Consider the following 19,373-nt stretch of genomic DNA (forward strand, 5'->3'; position numbering starts at 1 on the left):
ACCTTTAGACTTTATATACTTTATTATGCTGGAAAAGAAGGAGACAGAATCTTGCTATCACTCATGAGTCTTGTTTCTTAAATAGGGCAAGCAATTTCTGGTGACTCAGATCAACTTAGAAACTGGGATTTTTGCCATTTCTGAGACTTGTGCATAACTTGATGCCATTCTTATATTCAAATAGTGACTACACTTCAAAAGTATTTTCCTTGGCTGTCAAGTGCTTTGAGATGTTCAACTGTTGTGAAACTGCTATATAAATGCAAGACTGCCTTCCTATCATTTCATCAGCAAACTGCACTCACACATGGGATGTTATAGCTCTATTGTAGGATCTCGTATACAACTGACAGTAACAAAGCAGGCCATTTGACCTGTATCAGTATCCATGCCCTACCATACCTCCTCCCATTTTAGTGCAACATTCTTATCAGGATTTCTTATTCAATCCTAAATCATGATGACAAAATAGGGTCTGGAATATTTTGCCTGAAAAACAACTGGAAACATGCGTTAGTAGCCTTCAATGGGAAATAGGACGTAGGCCTTAAGAAAATATGGGGCAAACAAGAAAGAGCAGGTGAGTAGAGGGGTTGGAAAGTCTTAGCAAAGCTGGGATGAATGAATTGAATTGATTTGAATTAGCTTCATTGTCACATGTACTCAAGTGAGTACCGTGAAAAGTTCATAAGTCACCACTTACAGCGCCATCTTAAGTACAATGGTACCTAGGTACAGATTCTTCAGTTATAAGATTAAATACAGGGTAACCATGTCACCAACACACTGCGCAATCAAAGCTGCAGCATACCTAGGTACAATCCTAAATTACACAGCAGAGAAATGAAGAAAACAAAGTTACATTATAGCTGTACACCACATGACACAGGTCAAAAAAAAACAAGAAGCAAAATTAAAAAGACAAACATCGAGTCAATGGCTTTCTTTTGTGCTGTGGGGACAGACCATTCTCATTTTCAGATACTGTATAAAAACTCTGATCTATTGAGATTAACTACACCTCTAATGAGGTTTATAAACCAATCTATATTGGCTCATGCTTGAAAAATAGCAAATGAAAAATAAATCACATGGGCGGCACGGTGGCACAGTGGTTAGCACTGCTGCCTCACAGCGCCAGAGACCTGGGTTCAATTCCTACCTCAGGCGACTGACTGTGTGGAGTTTGTACGTTCTCCCTGTGTCTGCGTGGGTTTCCTCCGTGTGCTCCGGTTTCCTCCCACAGTCCAAAGATGTGCAGGTCAGGTGAATTGGCCATGTTAAATTGCCCGTAGTGTTAGGTAAGGGATAGATGTAGGGGTATGGGTGGGTTGCGCTTCGGCGGGGCGGTGTGGACTTGTTGGGCCGAAGGGCCTGTTTCCACACTGTAAGTAATCTAATCTAATCTAATCTAATCTAATTTGGTATAAAAGTAAACAGCTTGTGTGTTGATTTGTGCAGCAGTGGAGTTGGTCCATTTGCCTACATCGCCACACACTGAATTACAACATAAAATGTCAAACATCTATTGGTGAACACAAAGGTAGAATTTCACTTACAGTAATGCTGTGTTATGTGGTTACGGTTGTGGTTTTTAAAAATAGAAATGTATGAAATTATATGTCATCAGTCTGTCAACAAATCACCTTGATCAGCACTAAATGTGCATCAGGAATGTGTATCACATCAACTGTAATTTGTATAAAACTCTCACTACAAATGAACTGTGTAATGGGACAGGACAGTTTGATGTGAAGTCAGTCCAATTAGAAACATTTTACTTCCTTTTTTGTACTTCTTTCAGTCTTTCTCCATCAGTCATTATGTAACTACAAATTGTGTTATATTTTGCCTTTACTTCCTACACAGCCAAAGACAAACTCACACACACACACACCATATATGATGTACAGGTATATATATTTAATGTATTTAACTAGCAATAGCTTGCTGACTTTTAGCAAGACCCTTGTGCAGTTTTTAAACAATCACGTTTGCTTTGGTGGTGATAACTGCAGAGTTCAAACAGGTTAGTTTGCACAATTTCAAAATAAAGTTGCTGTTTTTTTTGCTCATGTGCCTGGTTTCTGCTGACTTTCAGTTGCATTGTTGGGAGAAGCAATTCACGATGAAAAGTATTTTCCTGTGCTCTCCATTTTTCCCACGTAAAATACAGACAATTCCCAAAACAAAATTTGAACCATTTAACCTAAGGTCCTCAAGAATTTTTGTTTTAAACTTTAAAAAAAATCAACCGGTTCAATGATGTGAAACGTTAATGGATGTGGAAGACTCCTTTGGGGCCTTGGATGGAGGTGGACCCTCCCAAACTTCACATAAACTGCATCACCCCCCACATTTCCGCCACCTCCAAATGGACCCCACCACCAGGTATATATTTCCCTCCCCACCCCTTTCCGCTTTCCGCAAAGACCCTGTTCCCTCCGTGACTACCTGGTCAAGCCCACACCCACCAAAAACCTACCCTCCCATCCTGGCACCTTCCCCTGCCACCACAAGAATTGCAAAACCTGCGCCCACACCTCCCCTCTCAACTCCATCCAAGGTCCTAAAGGAGCCTTCCACATCCATCAACGTTTCACCTGCACATCCACCAATGTTATTTATTCTGTCCGTTGCTCCCAATGCTGTCTCCTCTACATTTGGGAGACTGGACACCTTCTCAAAGACCGCTTTAGGGAACACCTTCGGGACACCTGCACCAATCCACCCCACTGCCCCATGGCCCAACATTTCAACTCCCCCTCCCACTCTGCCGAGAACATGGAGGTGCTGGGCCTTCTCCACCGCCGCTCCCTCACCACCTGACACCTGGAGGAAGAACGCCTCATCTTCCGCCTCAGAACACTTCAACCCCAGGGCATCAATGTGGACTTCAACAGTTTCCTCATTTCCCCTCCACCCACCTTACCCCAGTTCCAACCTTCCAGCTCAGCACCATCCCCATGACCTGCCCTACCTGCCAATCTCCCTTCCCACCTATCTGCTCCACCCTCCTCTCTGACCTATCACTTTCATCCCCACCTCCATCCAACTATTGTACTCTCTGCTTTGTCCCTGCCTGCCCTGACTGTTTGACTCACTTCTTTTCTCATTGTTGATTATTGGGAAAAACCCATATAGTTCACTGATGTCCTTCAGGGAAAGAAATCTGCCATCCTCACCTGGTCTGGCCTACACATAACTCCAGACCCACAGCAATGTGGTTGACTCTCAACTGCCCTCTGAAAAGGCCTAGCAAGCCACTCAGTTGTATCAATCACTCCAAAATCTCAACAATAAAAAAGAAACCAGACAGACTACCTGGCATTGACCTCGCCACTAGGTTCAATACCCCCAACTATGTTTTGTACCACCAGTAGGTCAGACCCAGTAGCACAGTGCTACACAGTCAGGAGAAAGTTGCCCTGCTATCCTCACAATCTCTCTGAAGTCTCATGGCCTTCAGGTTAAATATGGGCAAGGAAACCTACTGCTAATTACCATGTACCGTCTTCTCTCGGCTGATGAATCAGCATTCCTCCATGTTGAACAACATTTAGAGTAGGCACTGAGGGAGACAAGGGTTTAAAACGTACTCTGGGTGGGGGATTTGATTGTTCACCACCAAGTGTGAGTCGACAGCAGCACTACTGGGCAATTTGGTCAGGTCGTAAAGGACATCGCTGCCAGACTGCATCTGTGATAGGTGGTGAGGGAAGCAATAAGAGGGAAGAATATACTTGCCATTGCCCTACCCATGTGCCTGCTTAGATACATCTGTCCAAGACAGTGTGGGTCAGAGTGACCACATATAGTCCTTGTGGAGATGAAGCCTTCACGTTGAAAATATCCCCCATTTTGTTGTGCAGCACGATCACTGTGCTAAATGGGACAGACTTTGAACGGATCTAGCAACTAGGGAGTGGGGGGCATCCATGAGGTGCTGTGGATCATCAACAGCTGTAGACTCTATTTAACATGCAAATTCACGGTCTGGCATGTCACCCACTCAGCCATTACCATCAAGCCAGGGAAACAACCCTGATTCAGAGAGAGTATGAAGAGGGTATGCCAGGAGCAGCATCAGACATAACTAGCAATGAGGTATCAACTAGTGAAGCAGGACTATGTTAAACAAATCCTGAAAAGTAGATAATGCCTGGAAATGAGTTTCTTGACTTTCAACTGAATTGGAACAAAGAACTTAGAGCACAGAACAGGCCCTTCAGCCCACTATGTTGTGCCGACCATTGATCCTCATGTATGCACCCTCAAATTTCTGTGACCATATGCATGTCCAGTAGTCTCTTAAATGTCCCCAATGACCTTGCTTCCACAACTGCTGCTGGCAACGCATTCCAAGCTCTCACAACTCTCTGTGTAAAGAACCCGCCTCTGACATCCCCTCTATACTTTCCTACAATCAGTTTAAAACTATGACCCCTTGTGTTAGCCATTTCTGCCCTGGGAAATAGTCTCTGGCTATCGACTCTATCTATGCCTTTCATTATCTTGTATACCTCAATTAAGTCCCCTCTCCTCCTCCTTTTCTCCAATGAAAAAAGTCCAAGCTCTGTCAACCTCTCTTCATAAGATAAGCCCTCCAGTCCAGGCAGCATCCTGGTAAACCTCCTCTGAACTCTCTCCAAAGCATCCACATCTTTCCTATAATAGAAGCAATCACATTTCTCGTTTCCCAAAGCAGCCGAGGACAAATCTGATCCGGGCCTGGCGACTTGTCAATCTTAATGTTTGACAAAACTTTCAGCACATCAGCTTCCTCTATCTCTATCCATTCCAGTATGCACACCTGCTCTTCAAAGGTTTCATTCACTACAAAGTTCGTTTCTTTCATAAAGACAGAAGCAAAAAACTCATTTAGGGCTTCCCCTACCCCCTCAGACTCCTAACACAAGTTCCCTATCCTATCCCTGATCGGCCCTATTCTTTCTTTCACCATTCTCTTATCCCTCACATAAGTGTAAAATGCCTTTGTGTTCTCCCTAATCCGTTCTGCCAAGCCTTTCTCATGCCCACTCCTGGCTCTCCTCAGACCATTTTTGAGCTCCTTCCTTGCCTGCCTGTAATCGTCTAGAGCTGACCTTGACCCTAGCTTTCTCCACCTTATGTAAGCTACCTTCTTCCTTTTAACGAGAAGCTCCACCGCTCTCGTCATCCAAGGTTCCTTTATCTTACCACTTCTTGCCTGTCTCAGAGGGACATATTTATTCATCACTCGCAACAACTGTTCCTTAAACAGTCTCCACATGTCTATAGTGCCTTTACCATGGAACAATTGTTCCCAGTCCATGCTTCCTAACTCATGCCTAATCGTGTCATAGTTTCCTCTTCCCCAATTAAATATCCTCCCATTTTGCCTAATTCTCTCCTTCTCCAGAGCTTTGTAGAATGTGAGGCAGTTGTGGACTGTCACCAAAATGCTCTCCCACCACAAGATCTGATACCTGCCCCAGCTCGTTTCTGAGCACCAAGTCTAGAATGGCCTCTCCCCTCGTCGGCCTGTCAACGTACTGAGTTAGGAAACCCTCCTGAACACACCTTACAAAAACAGCTCCATTCAAATCTTCTGCTCGAAGGAGGTTCCAATCAATATTGGGAAAGTTAAAGTCACCCATTACAACAACCCTACTACGTCCACACTTTTCCAAAATCTGCCGACCTATGCTTTCTTCCATCTCCCTGCTGCTATTGGGGGGCCTGTAGTAAACCCCTAACGAGGTGACTGCTTTTGCATTATTTTGTTCTCCTCGAAATTTGTAGATGTCACTTTTCATTTTTATTTTAAAATCACAGTATCAGTTCAGCACGGAAACAGACCCTTTGGTCCAACCAGTCCATGCCGACCATCATCCCAAACTTATCTAGGCCCACCTGCTGGTGTTTGGGTCATATCACTCCAAATCTTTCCTATTCATGTATTTATCTAAATGTCTTTTAAATGTTGCATCCACCCACTTCCGCTGAAGGTTAATTTCATGAATGGACCACGCTGTGTAAAAAACAATTACCCCTTGTGTCTTTTTAAAATCTTTCTCCTCTCACCTTAAAAATATGACGCCTATTTTTGAAATCCCCCACCCCAGGGAAAATACACCTGCCATTCACGTTATCTATACCCCTTATGTTTTTATAAACTTCTATAAGGTCACCCCTCAACCTCCTATGCTCCAGTGAAAAAAGTCCCAGCTTATCCAGCCTCTTTTTATAACCCAAACCCTCCATTCCCAGCAACATCCTGGTAAATCTTTTCTGAACCCTCTCCAGCTGAATCACATCCGTCCTATGACAGGGTGGCCAGAACTGGACACAGTGCTCCAGAAGAGGCCTCATCAAAGTCCTGTCCAATCTCAGCATCCCAACTCCTGTACACAAAGAGCTGAGTAATGAACAGACACTGTTTTCAGAACAAGCATCGACAGTTGGAGAAGGGTCTGAATCAAACAAAATTTTAATGACCATTGCTCTGATCTTTGAGACAAATATTCCAAATTGTACCCATTTCTCTTCTGCAAATCTGGTGTCAGCTATCACTTAGTTACTGGAACTTTGGTTCAACAATCATTCTCTAGATTACTTACAGTGTGGAAACAGGCCCTTCAGCCCAAGAAGTCCACACTAACCCGCCAAAGCGTAACCCACCCAGACATTTACCCCTTCACCTAACACTACGGGCAATTTAGCATGGCCAATTCACCTAACCTGCACATTTTTGGATTGTGGGAGGAAACTGGGACAAACCCACACAGACACGGGGAGAATGTGCAAACTCCACACAGAGAGTCGCCTGAGGCAGGAATTGAACCCAGGTCTCTGGTGCTGTGAGGCAGCAGTGCTAACCACTGTGCCACTGTGCCACTCCATTTATTAATGTGCAGTTTTCTTTGTGAGAGCATTTTTGTTTAACAAAACATACTTGTACCATTGGTTCCACAGTTTTTATAACAGAATAAACATTTTGCAATTTGCAATCTGAGTGCCAGTATTTTTAAGTGTTTATTTAACGACGAATATGTTGACTTTAGATCATCATCTCCTGGCTGTTATTTTTAAATGCTCAAATATTTTCATCGCAGTTTTCCCTCACTATGGTAGTATATCATAAGGAACCTACATTCGCTTTAGTCCCAGGCACTGGTCTCATATGCACCTTCAGAGACCTAAGAAGCCTGTTCTCTGACTATTATATATCTTAGCTTATAGCACTGGTGACAAATCAATCCACAATACAGTCATCCTAATCAGACTCAACTCAGTTCCTGCATGCAGTGGTTGGATCTCCAAACATCAAACCTTTAAACAAAACCAATGGCTAAGGCAGTGTGTAAAATGTTGAAACAGTGACTCAAAGAGGGTGGAACAGATTCAACAGAGACAGTGTCAAAAGGTATGCAACAAGACTGTTAAGCACTCGATATCAAATAACACAGTAGGACAGCTCATTCCTTTGAGAGGCATTGGGAGGGGAAAATATGAACTGGCATGGTTAACCAATGTGTGTGTCCATTGTCTCTGGATTGCAGGGAGAGAAGAAGAGGAAGATGATAAAGCACTGGGAATGCTTCCCATTCAGGGCCTTTGACCCAAGTACAACAGAACCTTGCATTTGTCCAGGGGTGCTTCATAAACTGGCTTAGCCCTCACACCTTCAGAAAATATTGTTTTAGGAACTTCGTAATTATTTGCAATTAAAAATCGTGGTCTATACTGAACCTACTGAACTGTAAGGTGACAAATGGATGAGTTATCTGTTCCCTCTTCTTACTGTGTTTAGTAACTTAAAATAACTTATAAGAGAACTTGCTCAAAATAGTTTTGGTAATGGTATGGGGGGTGATGGATTGGTTCACAAAATGACAGTTGATTACTGAAACATATACCATTGGAAAACCAATCTAAGCACATCCCAAGATTGATTACTTGTAGCAAAATAACACCTTTGAGCTCTGTCATAAATTGGTTCAAAATTGCTGTTACCTGGACTGATTTTGAAAACTTACTGTCACTGCCTGTTTCTTTAAATGACAAACAGAATAAATCTGCTTGATAGTTTCATCATTTCCAAATGGCTCTGATTAGAATTGGCACATAAACACTGCTGCTACAATGCATGATGCAGTCACAATGAGCTTTGCTATTACAGCAGAATTCTGTAGTTCAGCCTCAATGTTTGGAATTAATCCAGTCTAAGTAACTATTGGTTTTAAGAACTGAAAGTGCTAACACCTTAGGTAATTTATTTGCATTATCTTTTCTTCCTGTTATAGAACAAGCTTTTACGATTCACTCTTCCACTGCGTGGAGACCCTTGGAATCCCCAAGGTGAGGAACGAAGCCATTCAGCCCATTGAGTCTGCACAGACCCTCTGAAGAGCACACCATCCAGGTCCATGCCCCCATGCCATCCCTGTAACCCTGCATTTACCATAGCTCATCCACCTAACCTGCTCACTTCTAGACACAATAGGACAATTCACCACAGCCAATCGATCTAATCTGCATATCTTTGCACTGTGGGATGCTACGATACTACGGCTTTAAGAGATGTATTTTGTCCTGGCTTTTTTATGAGAAAAGGTTGAGACAGAGGTACCGAGCATTCTACTCAAAAGCCAATAAAATAAACAGCTTGTGAGGCTTGATTTTTTTTTAAAAGTCGGAACAATAGAAGCAGCATGAATGGGTGGGGTTGAGCTCCCACTGAACCAGGATTTTTAGTTTTAGCTTTCTGCAATTGCTGGGTGTTGGAGCTGGATGTGGAAGCTTTTATGCCTCTCTCTGTAATAACTAACCACTGGGGTTCTCTTCCTGCTGCTAAAATGGCATGTGAGACTATCTATTTCACTGAATTTGCGTTTGCCAAAGGTGCGGTTATGGGATGTTGCTTTATTGGAACAGTTAACTAGTAGCAGTTAATATATCTAATATTAGTTAAGCACTTCGATAGAGCTATGGTTAAGCCAATTCTTTTCTTTTATTTTTAGTTTGTCTATATTTTAACTGTAGTGTAACAATAAAGTGTGCTTTGCTGAAAGTTGAGTAATTTGACCAATTGAAATTTCATCTGGATTTAAGACCTAATAATTACCTTTAAAATAAGAAAAAGTTAGGGTCTCAGATATCTTCTTAATATATTTTGAGAGGGTTTAGTCTGGTCCAAAACAGGGAGGAAACCAGAGCACCTAGCTGAAACCCACGCAGATACAGTGAGAATATACAAACTCAACGCAGTCACCCAAGTCTGGAAGTGAGCGCAGGTCCCTGATGGTGTGAGATAGCAGTGCTAACCATTGAGCTATCATCCACCTTAATAACTCTCTCAGTAAAGTTTAGTTACATCTGGCATGAAACTGGAGTAAGACACTCACTGGATTTGATATCTGGATGGATAAGTATTAACTTGCATTCACTGGCTTCATCCATTCATTAATTCATTTTTGGATGAGTAGTAATCCACAGAATTATGCCAAATAGTTTGTTGGTGCTTTCTACCAACAGCTTATCTCTTCTATGTTTTTCTACAAGCTCACTAAAACCATCAGCAATATAAATATATTTTAAAATTACTAGCATGTGATAAAATATACACCCATTCTAGAACCTTTGAGAAAATAAGTATAAAGATAACCCACCTTCATAAACCTTCCTGGATTCAAAGCGGGTAACAAAATGCCCCACGTTATTTCAAGGAAAGGAGAAAGAGATTTAAGCTGTAATCTAATCTAATCTAAACTGCACAGCAGTTTTCCCAGAATCAGCGGTGAGAAGGGAAGCAGAGAGCCCAGTGCATATTGCCAACAGTGCCCCCCCTCCCAAACCTGAGATGACTAAATTCATGCATCATCACCATAAACAGATCGCAGTTTTCAATGTACTTCAGCTTTCTGAAGATTCTACTAAAATAAAGAATAAGGGCCAGCTCTTGCATTTAAGATTTATAAAGAAGAATGTTCATTGAATTCTGAGATGATTTGCTAGTATAAGGTGTTTTCTAAAATTGGAGGTCAAAATGAAACTATTTCCATTTGAGTGAACAGCTCATACATAAATTCTGCAGCACTCTGTTCTGGAGAGGGAATTATCTGGATGTAGATATGTATGTGACAGCACTCCTCTGGTTACAATTTACATACATAGATCTACACATGTCAGATTATACATACATCAGGATCTAGTTCTTCCAACTCATCTTCCAACTGCTGGATCTCCTCTTCCGATAACTTTCGGAGAAGGTCATCTTCATCAATATCTCGATACTTTTCTAACTCCTTTTTAAATGGTGTGGACATGTTGATTTAATCTTTGTTTGAGCCTCCTTTGCAATATCGCAGCAGACCTGAATATCTGAAGTAACAGAGGGGTCACAATAATGAAGATGCCACTTAAAATTGAGATTACTTTAAAATAGCATTTAGGGAGCAAATGTTTCTATGTTAGCATAATTCAGTTGATCATTTACTTGAGTTTCAACACATATCTGCTATCTGCACTTTTATTCATTTTTAAATGTATGATCAATAACATCTATGACATTAACAATATCATTTTAGTATCAGCTTACCTACCTCCAATCAGAAGTATGGCTGATTGGAAATTTAAAAACATTGCATTCAATCAGGGTAACTGACAATGTGCAATTTTGTTTTAAAGACTGTACCCTGCACTGTTCAGTTCGATAAAGACATTGCACCGTAACTTTAAAAAATGAAAGAACTGCGGATGCTGTAAATCAGAAACAAAAACAGAAATTGCTGGAAAAGCTCAGTAGATCTGGCAGCATCTATGAAGAGAAATCAGAGTTTAACATTTCAGGTCGAGTGACCCTTCCAGAGAACTCAGTACTGTAACGTGTTGGAGTAGTAAGCTGATAAGAGCACAGCAAGGGCAACAGGATATCTGGGTGCAACAGTGTAACTCCTTAAGCAATCAGAATATTGGGAGTAAAATAGGATGCCAGGGAAGGAAGCTAAGCTACAAATCAGGTACAGAAAGAAAAACAGTGAAAAGAACATTAGGAATGGATGGAAGGAACGAAAGAGCAGATAGTAGGCAAAGCATTTCCAAAGAATTTATCAGATTGAAAACTTTAAAATTATTTCTATCCTGGATTGCAGATGTTGGTTAGCTTTATATTTACAGGATAATGGTATTAAAATGGTGCCAGTGCTGTTAATTACTAGATTTAATTCTATGGCAATTTTAATAGATAATTTACGTGCAAATGCAGAAAGTTTTTAAAAAGATGCTAGTGAGGTTCAGGGGAAGTGCGGAAACGGCAGAGCGACATAAATTAACTAGCAACTTCTGGAAATTTACAACTCATAACCTACCTCTTAATGCCACAAAATTTCTGTCTGATTTGCACATTAATCATGGCATGTTTTGCTGTCATACAATTATTTATTTAGGAGAATTCTAAACTGAATCTTTTGCCAAAATCAAAGCTCAAATACTGCCAGAAGAATTTTGCAGAAAATCATTTCAGCCTCTAGTGTACAGTTCATCTTTTATGTGAGTGAACTTGCACAATGGATCATTGGCAACTGAATCTTTACATATACAAGGCAACTCAGGACAACAGCTCTATTGTCCAGCATCCAGTGTAGATAACAACACCACCAACTCATAATTATACAGTGCACTTAAGGTAGTAAGTTATGAAGTCTATATATTTGATATTTCTGGGACTGTTGTAATGAAAGGTCTCTGATATATAATGTTGAGAATTTGGATTTTAAATAAGTGGCTCATGGATGTTGCTTACTTTTGTGAAGGTTTTATTTTTAAAACAAACTATATCAGACATTCCAATAGAACAGCAACCTAATCCAGAATGAGTCAGTCAGCAGAGAGCCCCCTGGGATGCCAATGAACAGTTGTTTATACTGGGGTGGCTTATGATATGTGAAGTAAACATTGAAGGTGATTAACTCAAGAATACATGGCCCACGTCATTCACAGAGCCGAAGAAATCAGCTGAGGGAGCAAAGGTCTCCAAGATGTCCCTGAAAACCCTCACAGTTGGTCTGTCAGGAACTGGAAGAGGAACAGCAGTTACAGGCAACATGATATTGCAGCTCAGCACACTGGAATGTGTTTGGGAGCTCATGCTCATTTTGGTAATGCATTACATTTGCCTCGATTTAATTAGAGGGAAAATCTCTATGCAAACTCGCAACATGAAAAATAGTTTTGGAGTTAAATATTTCCAGGTGGATAAAGGGAAATGATAAGAAGTAAACCCTTAAGAGCTAAGAATCATTTTGCTCTGATTCTGGGAGAATTGAATATCCACATAAAAGCGCAATGTAACATTGTGGTTTTTCAGTTGTATTCGAAGTTCTGTTTTGTAATTTTAACATTTTAATTGTTCACCAAAGTGAACAATTAAGTATGTTTAAATCCAGCAGGGTTATTTGGAACCCTAACGTTCGAGGTTCTGCCTCTTCATGAGGTGGTTGTGCAACATGACTACACAACACAGAATTTATAGCAAAAGGGTTACAGTGTCACGAGTTGTAATGTTATATTAAACAACTTCAGTTAAAAATCACACAACACCAGGTTTTAACTAAAGTTTTTAACTTTAACTTTTTTTTAAACTAAAAAATATTTAAACTTTAAGTTGTTTAATATATCATTACAGCTCCATGACACTGTAACCGTTTTGCTATAAATTCTGTCATGTTCCACAACCACCTGATGAAACAGCAGTGCCTCGAAAGCTAGTGCTTTTTAACTTTGTCCACCCCAGTCCAGCACCATCACCTCCAAATCTTAAGTATGTTTGTTACAGTAAACATCAAATCTGGTGTGGTTAGCACTGAGTAGTTACATAAGTGTGTAAACACTTGAATTTGATGCAAGTAGGAGTTTAGTGCAAAGGAGGACGGTGGAACTACTTTTTGTCATCAATACAAGTATAATTTGTGTTGTAAGTAAAATATGTAATTTTATCTGCTCAACGCTGAAATTAGAACAAAATCATAAATTGAAGAGGGAGGATTCAAGAAAAAAATACATTCACAATCAATGTGAGAAAAGTAATTTGGGTAAAATTAAGAAGAGCAGAGAACATAACATCTGCAATATGGTATCAAAGACTAAGGTGACGTCAGGGTAAAACAAAAGAAATGAAACATTTACAACAAAGTTGATCAATTAAAGTTGAAGGGAATTAGAGAAACCAACTGGAATGGCACAGACTAGATTTAGAATTCCAACAGAGAAAAGAGGAAGGAGGATGCCAGGAGGGGAGTGAAGAGAGAGAAAGGCCACAAAGAAAAAAGGAACAAGAATTCCAACGAAAGGAAAGAGGAAGGGAGCTTCAAGTAAAGCAGCTTGAGCCAAGAAGAGAGTTTTCCAGCAAAGGCATTTTCAGCGAGCGAGTCACACTCAACTCGGAATTATGAGCTGACAAATTCAAGTGTGACCATTTAATCCCTATCAATTCTTTTCCTGAAGTTGAGATACATGGTTTCCTATTGTCCTTTAAAGGTTAGCACAGCTGTTAAAGTGGCCAGCCTACTGCTGTTACAGAGCACACTGACAGGAATGACTCCCACTCTTTGTTTAATCTTGTCTAAGGACTTGTCACTAACAGTGAGGCATCAAAGGGGTTATTTCAAGTGTTCACCAATCAGTGCCAGAGGTGCACAGGCAAAAACTTCCATAAGGGCTGTCTGACTGAAAGACTGACTGTCTTTATAAAAGAAAAATCAAGTCTGACAAATTGTTTTTTCAGGTTGAAATTAGTTGACTATATTAAGGGGAACTAGCGGATGGAGAATATATGGGCTTTCATAAAACTGATGAAGTGCCAAGAAACTACGACTCATGGGATTTGAAGTAACATATTATCAGGGATTGAGGAATGGTTAATGGACAGGAAACAGAGATTAGATGTAAGTGGGTCATTTTGGGTTGTAGGCTGTAACTAATAGCATACCACATCTTCAGTTCTTAAGACTCAGCTATTTACAATCTAGATGAATGACTGATATATGGGAACTGAGTGGAATGTATCCACTGATACGGATCATACAAAGCTATAAGTGGAAAATTAAGCAATGAGGAAAAAGCAATGAGGGCATATGATAAATGAGTCAGCAAGAACATGGTAGAAAGAAGACAATGCAGTAATGTGTACTTTTATCCACTTAGGTGGGAAAAATAGAAAAGCAGGATATTTTTAAAAATCCAGACAAATGTGATATATTGATATTCTGAGGGGTCTGGGTATCCTTCTACATGAAGAATAGAAAATTAACATGCAGGTGCAGCAAGCAATTTGGAAGCCAGATGGTATATTTATATATTGGAGTGTAAGAGAAAATAAGACCACAACTGAAGTACTTTCTACACTTTGGTCTCCTGCCTGAAGAAAGGGAATGCAATGATTGATCCCTGGAATGAGAGCTTTTCTCTAAACAGAATGGATTCAATAGTCCAAGAATTTATTCTCTAAAATGTAGAAGAAGGTGGTGAGGTGATCTAATTGAAATATATAAATTCTCAAGGGGCTTGCTGGGGTAGATACTGGGAGGATGTTTCAACAAACAGAGGGATCAGGTGGTATCAGGTCAAATGCAGGTCAGCAAACCTCTTGCTGATTACCATCTACTACACTAACCACCAGCCAATGAATAACTGTTCCTCCATGTTGAACAACATTTGGAAGAAGCACTGTGGGTTTCAAGGACACAGAATGGATTCAGGAAGGGAAGCTACATTGGTCATCAGCAGGTGTGGCTCAATTACACCATGACTGACTGAGTTGGCCAAATCCTAAAGGACATCACTGCTAGGCTGGGTATGCAGCAAATGGCAAGAGAATCAAAAAGATAGACTAGCCTACTTGGCTTCATCCTCACATCTACCTGAAACAGATGCATCTGTCTTTAGCAATACTGGTTGGACCAGCCACCCCACAGAGTTTTGGTGAAAAGTCCTGTCTTCACATTGAATACAGTCTTCACTATGTCATTTGAGACTAAATGGGGTAGATTTTGAATCTATCCAGCAATTCAAAACTGGACAACCACAAGGTGTTGTTGCCATCATCTGTAACAGAATTGTATTCAATCACAAGCTGTAACCTCATGGTCCAGCATATCCCACCTCAACACCCCCTCCCCCCACCCCCCCCCCCCCCCCCACCAACACACAAAGACACACACACACACTTCATCATTGTCATCAAACATGAGATCAATCCTGATTCACTGAATAGTGCAGGAGGACATGTCAGGAGTTGAACCAGGCATACCTAAAAGTTTGCTGTCAACCTGTTGAAGCTACAGCACGGGATTACTTGCATGTCAAATAGCATATCCAGCAACTGAGAGACAGATCTACATGATTCCACAACGAGTGGATCAGATCTGAGCTCAACAGTGAGCAGGTAGACAATTAGATCACAGAGGCTGGTCTTCGACTAATTTGAGTTACTCCATGTGATAACAAGAATGGTGGAAAGTACTGAAAGCTGCAGCAGCTCTCGGTCCTGGCAACATTCCAGCAGTGGTACTGAGGTCCAAAACTCACCATGCCCCTTGCCAAGTCACTGGCATCTACCCAATAATGTAGTAGTATGACCTCCTCAAACAGCAGGACAAACTCAACCCAGCTAATTTACTACCTCACTATACCACAGCCAGGGTATTAGGATCAGTAATAAATACTGGCCCAGCCAGATCCTGGAGAAAATATCTCCAGGATGGCATGGATGTTACTGTGGCTGCAAAACATACTTTGGTCATGGTCCACATTGGTACCAATGATATAATGGGAACCATTACAACATTTAAGAAGTATTTAAATGAACACTTGGAGCACTATAAAATGCTACGGACCAAGTACTGGAAAATAGGCCTGAAGTATAGATAGGAAGGGGTGTGTGGTCCAGCAGTCCGGATTTAGGAAACTAGATAGAAAATTAACAAGCAGAACCTCAAAGTGCAGGCAATTCCAGATTATTTCCTGCACCACATGCAAGTGTGTATAGGACAAGCTGGTTAAGACAGATGAATGTGTGGCTGCAAAAGCAGTGCAGAAGAGAGGGCTTAGATTCCTGGGGCATTGGGATTGGCACTGATGGAGATGGTACCTGTATACGCAGGACGAGTACCACCTGAACAAGGCTGGGACTGAGTTCCTTAACAGGGGTTTTGCTAATGCTTGCTAGGCTTTAAACTAGGACTGTATGGGTGTGGAAACCAGGAGGGAATATTAGAGAATCCATAACACACAGGGAAAGACAGAAAACACTAGAATAGAGAATACTAAGTTGATAGGTAGCTTCAGAGAAATTAAAACATCAAAATGAGATGTACACTGCATGTGAACACGGAGAAGTATTAAAAAAGTGAGTTGCTGGCACAGGTTGTTTTGTGAAATTATCTGGGAATGGTGATAATAGAGACCTGTTTTAAGGAACAACAGGAATGGATGTTAAATTTTTTTGGTTGGGGTGCTCAGGTAAGATGTAAAATCTGCAAGGAAACTATAGAGAGATACAAACATTATAGAGTTATAATGGCTGTCTTTAATTACCTATCTGCTGCTCAACAAACCTAGGGCAGTGGTAGTGTAAACAAGAGTGGGGTGGGGGAGGGGCAAATGTTTTAGATTAGAGTCATAGAGTCATAGAGATGTACAGCATGGAAACAGACCCTTCAGTCCAACCTGTCCATGCCGTCCAGATATCACAACCCAATCTAGTTCCACCTGCCAGCACCCGGCCCATATCCCTCCAAACCCTTCCTATTCATATACCCATCAAAATGCCTTTTAAATGTTGCAATTGTACCAGCCCCCACCACTTCCTCTGGCAGCTCATTCCATACATGTACCACCCTCTGTGTGAAAATGTTGCCCCTTAGGTCTCTTATATCTTTCCCCTCTCACCCTAAACCTATGCCCTCTAGCTCTGGACTCCCCGACCCCAGGGAAAAGACTTTGTCTATTTATCCTATCCATGTCCCTCATAATTTTGTAAACCTCTATAAGGTCTCCGATGCTCGAGGGAAAACAGCCCCAGCCTGTTCAGCCTCACCCTGTAGCTCAAATCCTCCAACCCTGGCAATATCCTTGTAAATCTTTTCTGAACCCTTTCAAGTTTCACAACATCTTTCCGATAGGAAGGAGACCAGAATTGCATGCTATATTCCAAAAGTGGCCTAATCAATGTCCTGTACAGCCACAACATGACCTCCCAACTCCTGTACTCAATACTCTGACCAATAAAAGAAAGCATACCAAACGCCTTCTTCACTATCCTATCTACCTGTGACTCCACTTTCATGCAGCTATGTACCTGCACTCCAAGGTCTCTTTGTTCAGCAGCACTCCCAGGACCTTAGCATTAAGTGTATAAGTCCTGCTAAGATTTGCTTTCCCAAAATGCAGCACCTCTCATTTATCTGAATTAAACTCCATCTGCCACTTATGTTTGGGAGAATTTTAAATGGAAGTATGTGACCAGTCCAACAAGAAAGGAGGCATCTCTGGACCTGATTCTTGGGCCAAGTAGGTCAAAAGTCAACACGTGAACATTCAAGGAGCAGTGATCCTTGTGTCAAAAGCTTTGGGGTGACATTGAAAAAAACAATGAATAATCCAAAATGAGAATAATTAACTGGGGAAGAACCAATTTAATTGGGTTAAAACATAGCTGGGCTGGATAGACCGGGGCCAAAGGTAGGTGGGAAAACTGCAGTTGAATAATAGGCTACCTTCAAAGAAGAAATGGGTCAGATACAATCAAGGTGTACTCCCTCAAAAGGGAAAGGTAGGACTAACAAATGCTGAGCTCCCTGGATAAAAACAGAGATTGAAATTAAGATAAGAAGAAAAGTGTGTTTATGGCAGGTGTTAGGTAGGAAACGGAATTGAGAACCAAGTAGAACCATTGGGCAGTATGGTGGCTCAGTGGTTAGCACCAGGGCCCCGGGTTCGATTCCAGCCTCAGGGCGATTGTCTGTGCGGAGTTTGCACATTCTCCCGTGTCTGCATGGGTTTCCTCTGGGTGCTCCGCTTTCCACACACAATCCAAAGATGTGCAGGTTAGGTGAATTGACCATGCTAATTGCCCATAGTGTTTAGGGATGTATACATTAGGTGTATTAGTTAGGGCTAAATATAGAGTAATAGGCTAAGGGAATGGGTCTGGGTGGGTTACCCTTATTGGGCCAAAGGGCCTATTTCCACACCATAGGCATTCTATGATTCAGAATACAGAAGATTGGGAGTGGAGTGAAGAGAGGCAAAGAGGGGTTATGAGAAAAGACTGACAGCTAATATAAAGGGAAGTTTAAATGTCTTCAAGCAGTACTTAAATAAAAAAGGGAGGTAATAGGAAGACTTGGGTTGATTAGGAACTAAAGACAAATTCACATGTGGAGGCTAAGGTATTAAATGGATATTTTGCATCATTCTTTACCAAGGAAGCACATTTTACCCAAGCTATTGTGGCAGTCATTAGGAGTTTCAAAGTTGTGAGGGAGGTGGTATTGGATAAACCATTGGTACTTAGTATTGAAAAAATACATGGTTCAAAAGAGATGTATCCAAGGATATTGAAGGAAGCTAAAGTGAAAGTTGGTGATAATCTTTTCCAGTATTGCTAAAATACCAGCATTTATCCAGCAATGTGGAAAATTATCCAGGTATGTCCTGTCTACCAAAGGTAGGACAAATCCAACCTGGCCAATTACTGCTCTATCTGTCTATTATTGATCATCAGCAAGATGATGGAAGGGTTGTTAAAAATGCTGTCAGGCAATAACCTGCTCTCTGAACCTCAGTTTGCATTCTGTCAGAACCATGTAGCTCCTGATCTCATTACAGGCTTGGACCAAACATGGACACAAGAGTTGAATTCCAGAGGGAGGTGAGAGTGACTGCTCTTGTTGTCAAGGCAACAGTAGACCAGGTATGACAGCAAGGGTCCCTAGCAAACCTGAAGTCAATGGGAAAATTAATGTTGTCACAATTCCTACATTTCAGTACTTTTGTTTTCCATAAAGTGGTTTGCAATATCCTGAAATCATGAAAAGCCTTTTAATGAAAGTCTTAATTTGTATAACCTAACAAAGGAAGTCACATCATTTGATTTAGTTCCGCAAAATAAAGCGGGCCAATTAAACTGATCTGAAAGAATAAGAACAATTCAGAATGTTTAAAAAGGGGATAATAGAGGATTTAAGATAAGAATACTTGACTGGAAAGTGGGAGATCAAAAGGAGATCTGTCATAAATTAACTGGGATGAAAGTAAATATCTAGATGAAATCTTTAATTAGCAAATGCACAAAGCACAAAATAAATGTATGAGGAAAACAGCAGGTACAT

General features: G+C 41.1%; 1 protein-coding gene across 3 annotated transcripts in view; it reads right to left on the bottom strand.

Annotated features, from left to right (window-relative positions):
- The window catches only part of tmod1 (tropomodulin 1), a 103,194-nt gene that overhangs the window by 69,877 nt on the left and 13,944 nt on the right, over positions 1-19,373 (bottom strand). For all 3 annotated transcript variants that reach the window (XM_072590074.1, XM_072590055.1, XM_072590066.1), the window contains exon 2: positions 10,185-10,365. In XM_072590074.1, the coding sequence (XP_072446175.1) occupies positions 10,185-10,310 (126 nt within the window). In that variant the 5' untranslated portion in view covers positions 10,311-10,365. The remainder of the gene's footprint in view (positions 1-10,184; positions 10,366-19,373) is intronic.

Source organism: Chiloscyllium punctatum, chromosome 2 (genome assembly GCF_047496795.1).
Source record: "Chiloscyllium punctatum isolate Juve2018m chromosome 2, sChiPun1.3, whole genome shotgun sequence".
Classification (NCBI taxonomy): Eukaryota; Metazoa; Chordata; class Chondrichthyes; order Orectolobiformes; family Hemiscylliidae; genus Chiloscyllium; species Chiloscyllium punctatum.